Source organism: Neofelis nebulosa, chromosome 8 (genome assembly GCF_028018385.1).
Source record: "Neofelis nebulosa isolate mNeoNeb1 chromosome 8, mNeoNeb1.pri, whole genome shotgun sequence".
Lineage (NCBI taxonomy): Eukaryota > Metazoa > Chordata > Mammalia > Carnivora > Felidae > Neofelis > Neofelis nebulosa.
Window position 1 is genome coordinate 108,838,336 of NC_080789.1, and position 9,793 is coordinate 108,848,128.

A 9,793-nucleotide genomic window follows, 5' to 3' on the forward strand; every position below is an offset into this window, starting at 1 on the left:
GGCTGACTGCAGATATGAGCATTACTGATCTTTGTAAGAAAGAGTCAAGAGTTGGATTCCAGGTCAGAAAATAAGATTACAGAACTTTGAGGTAGAATGAAATTATTTCTTCTCCTTACTCATTCCCCAATATATTATACCTACTGGCCTTATAATCAGCCTGAACTATTCCAGAGATTTGAAGAGTTCAATGGGCCATTGTCACGTGGCCTCTTCTGATCCTTACAACCACCCTATGGGCAGGTGTTTTTATCCATGTCCTCAGATGAGAAAATTGAGGCTTAGAGGATTTAAGTGACTTTCTAGAGGTCTGGTGTAGTCACTGAAGGAACCAGTATTGTAACTGGTATAGCTCATCTTCCAGTCTAGAGTTCTTTCTGGTACAAAAATACCAACTCATCACCTGCCCAAAGCAAGCAAAGCAAATCCACATTTCAGATTAAGGCAATCCATGGATAGATAGACTGAGCACCTTACAGAACAGAAGGAAGAGCACCAAGTTCCAGAGCTTGGGTCAGGGTTAGAGGATGGCCCATAATATGGATTTTTCATCTCATTTACTATATTTTTCCAAAATGAGAAGATTCCAACGATACAAATATTAGCATGGACCAGACCTTAGATCTGGCTTTATAGATTAGGCCTTATTTCCACTCTTTGACTTATCCCAAGGGGAGAATAGGTAGTTTCAAGGCTTGTGTCATGAACCCTGAGTCAGAAAGACTGGTTTTATATACATAATATCTGTGCATTCCCCCTTAGGTGGAATGAACTTGCTTATGTTTAGGATTTCTGTGTCTTAGCCTGAGAAATTCTGGGTACATTCAGACATAAGGGGAGATAGTGGACTGTCACAGTAGTGCGTTAAAGAATCAATTTGTGGACATAACAGTGCTAAAGGTTAAGTGATGACATACAGACCACTGAAGTCCCGTATAGTCAAAAATTGGGTGAAACACAGAAATAGGAACACAATCATGTTTTCATGTGATTTTTAGCAATCCCCTCACCCACCTCCCATCTTGTCCTCATTATGGCAGCTATACCACTAAATAGGCAAATTTTTTTCTAGCAAGTCTTTTAAGACTGTGCTGCCATCACCTGGAAGCATCAGAAACAGCAAGAAACTTCTTATTAGGATTTAAGGAAGAGGTTTTCTTCCTTCCTTCCTTCCTTCCTTCCTTCCTTCCTTCCTTCCTTCCTTCCTTCCTTCTTTCTTTTTAAAGTTTACCTATGTTGAAAGAGAGAGGATGAGAGAAGAGAGTGCATGTGAGTGAGAGGAGGAGTGGAGAGAGAGGAAACAGAGAATTCCAAGCAGGCTCTGCACTGTCAGTGCAGAGCCCGACACAGGGCTTGATCTTAAGACCCTGAAATCATGACCTGAGCTGAAATCAAGAGTCAGATACTTAACCGACTGAGCACCAGGCGACCCTTAAGGAAGGAACCTTTTCAAGGAAGCAATCTGAAGTGGTGCTCCTGGAAGTGAAGAGAGGAGGTCTCAACCTGTCTAGGCCAGCCCCAGTCCATTTTTTTTTTTTTTTAACATTTTTTAATTTATTTTTGGGACAGAGAGAGACAGAGCATGAACGGGGGAGGGGCAGAGAGAGAGGGAGACACAGAATCGGAAACAGGCTCCAGGCTCCGAGCCATCAGCCCAGAGCCTGACGCGGGGCTCGAACTCACGGACCGCGAGATCGTGACCTGGCTGAAGTCAGACGCTCAACCGACTGCGCCACCCAGGCGCCCCAGCCCCAGTCCATTTTCTGATGCTCCTACTGCTTTCCTGATTTTTCAGGGAAGACTTCTAAACCCAGTTCTGAGAACAAGGTTTTTATTTGCAGTGCTGTAATAATCAAATCTGAGGCAGAACTGATAAAACATTTTGGTCACTTCATTCTGAGACTGTGATCCACAATTTCCAGGGATCTCTGCTTGCCTCTGGAGTTTTCTGTGTGGGAATGAGCTAGTCTTGAGCAGAAGGTCCACATTTTCTCTTTGCTTTGTCCCCACCACTGGATTTCCTGTTAGGAAACAAAGTTAAATGTAGATATCGAACCTAACCCTCCACTGTTGTCACTCCCAATCACTCTTCTTATTTCCCCTCAGCATTTATTATCATTTGACACACTACTGTTTGTATTTTACTTATTTTTTATTTTGTTTCCTTTCACTATGGCACAAACTCCACAAAACAGACATTTTTGTCTCTTTGGTTAACTGTGGGATCTTCAGTACTTAGAACAGGGCCTACCACTTAGTAGGTGTTCAAAAGTATTTGTGGAATAAGTGAAGTCCTGACTTCATCACCTTATATGGTTACGGGGTCTATACTTTTCTTTCCTCAGAAGTCTGATGGATTTCATGTTTCTGCTTCAGCTTTCCATGAAGACTTTCTACAGAGAGCTGAAAGCCCAGCAGATGGGTATATCTATATCTAGTGACAAGGGAAGGGAATGTATGGTGTAAATAGGTACTTGCCCTGTGCCTGGACTTTCTAATCTAATCACCAGCGGAATAAACAATTAGAGAAGTTTTACAAAGAGTTGAAAAGGTAAGGAGCTGAGGAGAAACTAAAGCTGAGAGAAGTATAAATTCAGCAAAGTCTGGGTAAAGCACAGAATACACAAATAAATATAATTTATGTATCTGTATAAAATTAATTATTATTATAGCTATAATTTATTGAATACCTGCTCTGTTCTAGCACTTCACTATAAATTGCATTACACACTGTATGACTTTGTTTTTATTTTATAGGAATATCTCTCTTATAGGAAGCAATGAGGCTCAATGAGCTTATGTAACTTGCTTGGGCAATGATTGTAAATTCTCTGAATAGAAAGCATAGACTCAGTCCTGTCCTGCAGAACAGAATAGTGGTTAAATATATGTCTTTGGGCAAAAAGAGTCTTTTTGACTTTGTATTTTCCACCTATTCGTTGTGTGACCTTCAGCAAGTTATTTAAATAGTCTCCAATGTCCTCACCTGTGCAATGGGGATAACAGTATTCCTAACCCCCAGGGTTGAGGGAAGGATTAAATGAGATTGCACGCAAAGCGTTTCGCATAGCGCTAGGATAAGCACTGGATAAATGTGAGCTATGCCTGGGAAGGAGGAACATAGAAGGAAAAGTGACTAGCTCTGATGTTTCTTTTCAGTGTTTTTCCTGCTCCACTTCCTAATATTCGAATTGTTATTCCTGGAGAAAGCTCAGTATTAAAAGCCCGCTTGTAATTTCACCTCCATTACTGGAATTTCTTCTGTCCGGCTTCTGCTGGTTAGTGGTTAATGAGGGGAGCTCCCCATCTCATAACACAGCCTCTGCTTTGTAATTTCCCAAATCGTCCTTGCGAGTTTGTGTTCTCGGGGGACAGAGGCAGTTCCTGGGGCGTGGCATGCTGGGAGTTGTAGTCCGAGCTCCTCTATCTGCATCGAGAGGGCGACTGAACAGAGAGCCAGGGAACTACAGCTCCCAGAGTCCTCCGCGCCGCCGGGAAGCTCCGAGTCTGCAGGCAGCTGCGAAAGCCGGAAAGATGTCCTCGCCCTCGTCCCGCTCCTGCAGTGAGCGGCTCTATTCATAAAAACGGAACCTGGAACGGTACTCCCCGGGGCGAAGGTGGTATCAGTACATGTCGTGGGGTCAGAGAAGCTAGATCCAGGTATTGCAGGGATGCAGCTGTTCTGCAAATCTATGGTGTAAACTGGTTCCCCATGTGCCAACCTGTTTTGAGCTAGAGCAGCCGCCCAGTCAGCCCAGCCGTTGCCTTGGATATGGCCACTAACTTTTCCTTCTCCAGGACTCGGCCTCGGTAAAGGTTGTGGGCAAGGTTATGAGGACTGTCCCTTTTCTCCCAGGCTGACTCGGGATATCCCGGAGTCCCCGGAGAGGCTGCCACTCTGACGTCTGGGGAGACAGGCCCTAAGCCCCGGCTGGCTATGAAGAGTGACTTCTCGACACCTGCAGCCCCCCTTAGGGGGCTCGGGGGGCCCCTGAGGAGCAGTGAGCCTGTGCGTGCCGCCCCAGCCCCGTCGGCAGCCGTGGTTCTGCTGGAGGAGGCGGCAGACCTCTTAGTTGTACACCTGGACTTCGGGGCGGCGCTGCAGACCTGTGAACGCGCCTTGCCGAGCTTGGCCAACCTTGATGCGGGCACGTACGTGCTGGGCTCCATTCATTTCCGGGTGATCTTGGGGAGGGACTAAAGCTCTTAGGAGTTCTGTCTTTCCCAGATTGCTCACAAGGAGGCTTACACCTTGGTTTCATTAGTGGTTCCTCTTTGAGAGGCTGGTGTGCCCATTCTACAGAGGAGGAAACTGAAGCACTGCACAATGAGGAAGAAGTGGTCAAGTCGTGCAACAGAGCTTAGTGAGAACCCACAGCCAGTTCTTTGCTTCCCTGTTCCAGTGTTGAATGGCATGTTGGGAAGATAGAATGCGTATTGTCAAATTATTTCGGTAAGCAGGTTCAGCGAGCAGGTGGTGGAAGTCCTCTCCTAGGTATACTCCTCTCCCCCAAGCTGTTCACTTGACCTTGGCTGATGAATGGAAATGGAGTTCAGAGTAGGAGTAGTGTCCTGATCCTGTTGAAGGATTGATAGGATTAAAGAATCCAATCTGGAGAAAAGCTTGGTCCTACATTGCTGTTTCAAATGCTCTCAGCCTCTTTTTGAGGGCATAATTTCTCTGTGGGTTATAATGTTGACATAGGCTATACTGGGGAGGTGATGGGTAGAATTGTCAAAGGTGACCCCAGAGAAGGATGAATTGGGGATCTCTGGCTTTTTTCAGGGGGTTGGTTAGGGGCTTGTTGCAGTAAATGCTGAAGACTGTTATTCCAGGCGCCTGGAGGCACCTTACTTGGTGGTGCCAACAGGCCAGTTGTGAAGTGCCTGTACCTACATTTAGGCAGAAACCTTGCTCCATGCCCATTTTGTCACTAAGCAAACTCTTAGCTCCAGCTCTCTTTCCACCTATACATCTGTGCTACACATTGTCCCTTTCCCCTTCCCTGATTTCACCTAGATGCAAAGATGTGTGTTAGGTAACAGTTGATTTGCCTCCAGGAGGTTTTCAGGAACATCGAACTCCTGGGGAAAGGGCAGTTTTCTCTGTGTTGGGGCTCATGAGACCAGTTGTAATTTTTTAAAACATTTTTTTTAAGTTTACTTTTGAGAGAGAAAGAGAGAGAGAGAAAATCCCAAGCAGGCTTCTCTCTGTAAGCGCAGAGCCTGGTGTAGGGCTCAATCACATGAGCCCTGAGATCATGACCTGAGCCAAAAATCACGAGTCAGATGCTTAACCGATGGAACCATGCAGATGCTCCAAGACCAGTTGTAATTTCAATCCGAATACTAATGGGGAGGGTAGAGGTGATGACTGCTAAGTTGGGAGCTGGGGAGGAACAGTCCCAGGGTGGAAGTGAGAATGGAAACAGAAGGGGACCACTTCTTAAAACCTGAACTAGTTCTTCTGCCAACAGCTCCTTGGAGGTGAAGTGCTCCCTGTGTATTGTGGGGATCCAGGCCCTGGCAGAAATGAATCGGTGGCGGGAAGTCCTGTCCTGGGTTCTTCAATATTACCAGGTTCCTGAAAAGCTACCCCCCAAAGTCCTGGAGCTATGGTAGGTCATTGTTCTGACTCATTGGATCAGTTCAGGAACAAGAGGATATTCATGTCCTTTTCTGAATCAGTGCCTAATATCTTCTCTTTTGCCCTTCTCTACCATTTCCTTCCAAATATGATTCTTTCCCTGTGTTTTTATTTTTGTTTTGTTTTTTGGTTTTTGGTTTTTTTCGGACTTCAAAACATAGTGATAAAGGATGAGGAGGGGGGAATGTTGGGTAGAGGAAAAGAGGAGGAGGGGGACAAAGGGGAATAGGAGATGTGAAGAGGGGTGATACAACTGGAATATGTCAGAGCTGAGGGAGCTTCTTGCTACTTCCTAGGAATTCCTAATTCTTACCAATGTCATCATCCCCTAGGGAGGACAACAGGGAAGGGGTTGAGTGGGAGAATGTAGTGGTTTATGAGAGGTAAACCAACCGTGGAGCACTAACTGTTCTTTTTTTGGGGATTGGATTATTTGGGGCTGCAGTGTTCTTTTATACAGCAAAATGCAAGAGCCTGGAGCTGTGCTAGAAGTGGTCAGTGCCTGGCTGCAAGACCCAGACAATCAGGACCTTCCAGAATACAGAGCCTTGGCAGAACTTCACCTACAGCGGGTGCTGCTACCCCTGGGCTGCTTGTCGGAGGCTGAGGAGCTAGTGGTGGGCTCTTCAGGCTTCAGTGAGGAACAGCGGCTGGACGTACTCCAGGCCATTAGTAAGGCAAGGCAGCAGCAGAAACACCAATGCTTGGGCTCTGAGGAGGCCCAGAAGCTGAACCAGGAAGGTAGGACATTCTCCTTCTATGCCCTCCGTAAAGTGGAGTTGTAAGCTTTCCCCTGGACCTTGGGGTTTATCATGACTTTTCCAAGAGCTTGGGAGCAATTATTTGTATGAGTAACTCCCAAATCGCAGAATAGGAAACCTGTTGATTTGATTAAAAAAGCCAAGCCCTGACCCTCTGTAGTTGGCAGTGGAAGGAGAGTCTCCATACAGGGAGGTGTCACTGAGTCTCAGAATCTTTAACTCTTGTTTCTTGAAAGCCACCTTTTCCTTGGGGTCCTTTCATTAGATCTCGTGTCTCTATCATGCTGGCCAGAGTGGGATGTTATTCCTCCTTTAAAGACTGGCCCAAATACAGATGCAGCTGAGGTATGTGGTGGGATACCAAAAGGAAAATAAGCTGACACAATAACTTGGTAAATTGACTTAGATAAAAATGACTTACCTTCATCTTGGGCCCCACTGCCCAGTATGCTGTCTGCCTTTATTTACTAGATCTCTTGAGTATCTTCTTCAGTGACCTCTGTCCCCCCGAAGGGGCAGCCCACCTCTGCCAATTAGAGTGCAGTTTCACAAGATGGCTTTTACAGGGGAGCCACTTCAAGACTCAGCATCATACACCTGGCTGGCATCATACAAGGGGTTCCTACACAGGGTTGGGTATGGGCTTGGGGGTTGTTTTGTTACAAGGGATTTTAAAAGTCCTCTGCTCCAGACCCTTGCCAGGTCTTTGAATCCTTTTCATCTCCTTTTCAAGTGATCATCTAGTCTATACAAGGACTGAAAATCCACTATCTCCAGAAGCAGCTCATTCCATCTGTGAAGAGTTCTGTAGAGAAGTTCTTCCTGATGCTGGATTTAAGTTTTTTTTTCTGGTAGTTTTTAGGTACTGTTCGTTGATTTTTCTCTTGGTATATACAGAATAAGTCTGATCCTTTTTTTTTTTTTTCTATGAAAGTTCTTCAGTTAAATGTAATCCTGTTCTCCAAAGTGTTTTTTCTTTGTGTGCTAATGAGCATGAAACTTCTGAGATAGAATCACTTCTTTGCCAACAGGTTGTTGGCTTCAAGAATGAGCTGTGACTACCCAGACTCTCTGCCCCTCCATCTCCTGGGGAGGAAAGGTTAGGAAAAGGGTTTGATGGCAAGTTCAGAGTGTTCTATCAGGACTTGGCACCACTTGTTCTTGGGCTGGTGGTGTTCATGTTTATATTTAGAACTTAAGACTTTTGAATTCTTCACTATATGTATTAAGTGCACTTCATTTTCCTGTATTAATGTGATCATCAAGAACTATTGCTCTGTGTAACTCTCTGTACATATCTTAGGCCAGAATATAAAGAAAGCTATAAAATTATGAGTCTATTGAAAAAAACACACCAAATATGCCAGGTTTACCCAGCTGAGTAGGTGTTGTCTGTCCAAAGTCTCTCCTAAGGAGATGATATTCTAGTGATGTTGTCTGTCCTCAAAACATTTTGGAGTTTTTAAAATTTCTTTTAGAACCACTTTATGAATTACATGAGTAAACTAGTCTTGTTACCTTTTGCTCGACTCTCATAATCAAGTTCAAAGCTCAGAATCAGTGAAGCTGGTTCCTGTGACTTATGCTGCAATTATGCTTTATCTCCCTGACCAGGCTCCTTCTCCCACAAGTTCCTGTCACTACTGATGTTGTTCCGCCGGCTTTGGGATTCTACAGTGAGCCACTTCTTTTCCCTGCCCTTCAAAAAGAGCCTCCTGGCTGCCTTGATCCTCTGCCTCTTGGTGGTAAGGTTTGATCCAGGTAAGTGATGAAGCCAGTCTTCCCTCCCGCTCTTCCTGGGGAAGGGACAGTTGGATAGGGGCTGGGCTTGTGGGAGGCCTCCTGGGAACGGAGGTATCTATCTCCTGGGCCACTTCTCCCCAAGTCTCTTCTATAGGGAGGAGGGATTGTTGGGCCTCATTGAGATCCAGCCAAACCCACCTAGGAGAGAATAGCCCTGGAATCCATGAGAGCAATCCCTCATGGAGGAAACTGCCTCTACTCTGTTGACTCCTGGAACGTTGACTGAGTCATTGTCATCTCCTTTATTCAGGGGTGAACTCTGACTAGAAACTCAGAATTAAAAAAAAATTTTTTTCCTAATCATCATATCTAAAAAAAATTGTATTAAGTTATAAATAAAATACATGTATACTTTAGAAAATGTGGAAAATAGAAAAAAGTATAAAGAAAACAGAAATCACCTAAAAGTTTGCCATTGTAATGGCTATACTTTCGGTCTTTTTCTTTATGGATATAGGTACAATTTTGCAGGTTATAAATATTCTTTAAAACGTCTTTCAATGGCTAAATAATATTCCAATTGATAGAAACTTCCATAATTGATTCACAGTTCCCTATTGTTGAACACTTTGATGATTTCTTTTTTTTTTTTGTTTTATGTTTATATATTATTGAGAGAGAGAGAGAGAGAGAGAGAGAGACAGAATGTGAGTTTGGGGAGGGGCAGGGAGAGAGAGAGACACAGAATATGAAGCAGGCTCCAGGCTCCAAGCTGTCAACACAGACACCGACGTGGGGCTTGAACTCACAAACCATGAGATCATGACCTGAGCTGAAGTCAGATGCTTAATCAACTGAGCCACCCAGCACCCCTTGATGATTTCTTACTCTGTTTTTTGCAGTGTTTTTTCTTAAAAGCCCTGCTCTTTTTCTTTTATTTAGTTACTTTTTTTTTTATTTTAGAGAGAGGGTGAGAGGCAGATGGAAAGAATCCCAAGCAAGATCCATGCCCAGCACTAAGACTGATCCGGGGACTGATAAACTCTCTAAGTGCTATTTGGGAACAACCCTGGTTATTTCCTGAGGATTAATCCCTCAAAATTAAGTGTTGGGCCAAAGATTAGGAGCTCACTCTTTTAGATTTTTGTATTTGTGTGTTACTTTATGTGAGTTATAATCTAATACCTACTCTCCTCATGAATTTAAACTTAGAGTTATAACTCTAAGGATTATAGAATTATAACTTTTAAAACTGCAGGAAAAACTGGAAACCCTTATTCTAGTCGCTTCATTTTCTTTTTCTTTCTTTTTTGGTTGAGAAACCTAAGAACCACAGGAAACGAGTAACTAGCCCAGGGTCACACAAATAATTTGTCTATTTAAAAAATTGCCTATTCTTGGGGCGCCTGGGTGGCTCAGTCGGTTGAGCGTCTGACTTCGGATCAGGTCATGATCTCGCAGTCTGTGAGTTCGAGCCCCGCGTCGGGCTCTGTGCCGACTGCTCGGAGCCTGAAGCCTGCTTCGGATTCTGTCTCCCTCTCTCTCTGCCCCTCCCCCACACATGCTCTGTCTCTCTGTTAAAAATAAATAAACATTAAAAAAAAAATAAAAAAAAAATAAAAAATTGCCTATTCTTTTTAAA

The 9,793-nt window shown here is 44.2% G+C and overlaps 1 protein-coding gene and 1 long non-coding RNA gene across 4 annotated transcripts in view; one reads left to right on the forward strand and one right to left on the reverse strand.

Moving 5' to 3' along the window:
* Window positions 1-1,814: 1,814 nt before the first annotated feature.
* On the reverse strand, window positions 1,815-3,361 carry LOC131484071 (uncharacterized). The gene is made up of 2 exons (XR_009247999.1): window positions 3,242-3,361; window positions 1,815-2,021 (listed from the first exon to the last, which is right to left on the reverse strand). It is a non-coding gene; the product is annotated as an uncharacterized LOC131484071 (long non-coding RNA).
* A 161-nt stretch (window positions 3,362-3,522) lies between these two features.
* Window positions 3,523-9,793, forward strand: part of PEX26 (peroxisomal biogenesis factor 26) — an 11,186-nt gene continuing 4,915 nt past the window's right edge. Inside the window, exons 1-5 of one of the 3 annotated variants that reach the window (XM_058744292.1) lie at window positions 3,523-3,660; window positions 3,857-4,152; window positions 5,478-5,618; window positions 6,093-6,388; window positions 8,023-8,169. In XM_058744292.1, the coding sequence (XP_058600275.1) occupies window positions 3,938-4,152; window positions 5,478-5,618; window positions 6,093-6,388; window positions 8,023-8,169 (799 nt within the window). In that variant the 5' untranslated portion in view covers window positions 3,523-3,660; window positions 3,857-3,937. Of the gene's footprint in view, window positions 4,153-5,477; window positions 5,619-6,092; window positions 6,389-8,022; window positions 8,170-9,114; window positions 9,544-9,793 lie in introns of those variants that run through there. The other 2 variants (XM_058744293.1, XM_058744291.1) reach the window with 2 other exon arrangements.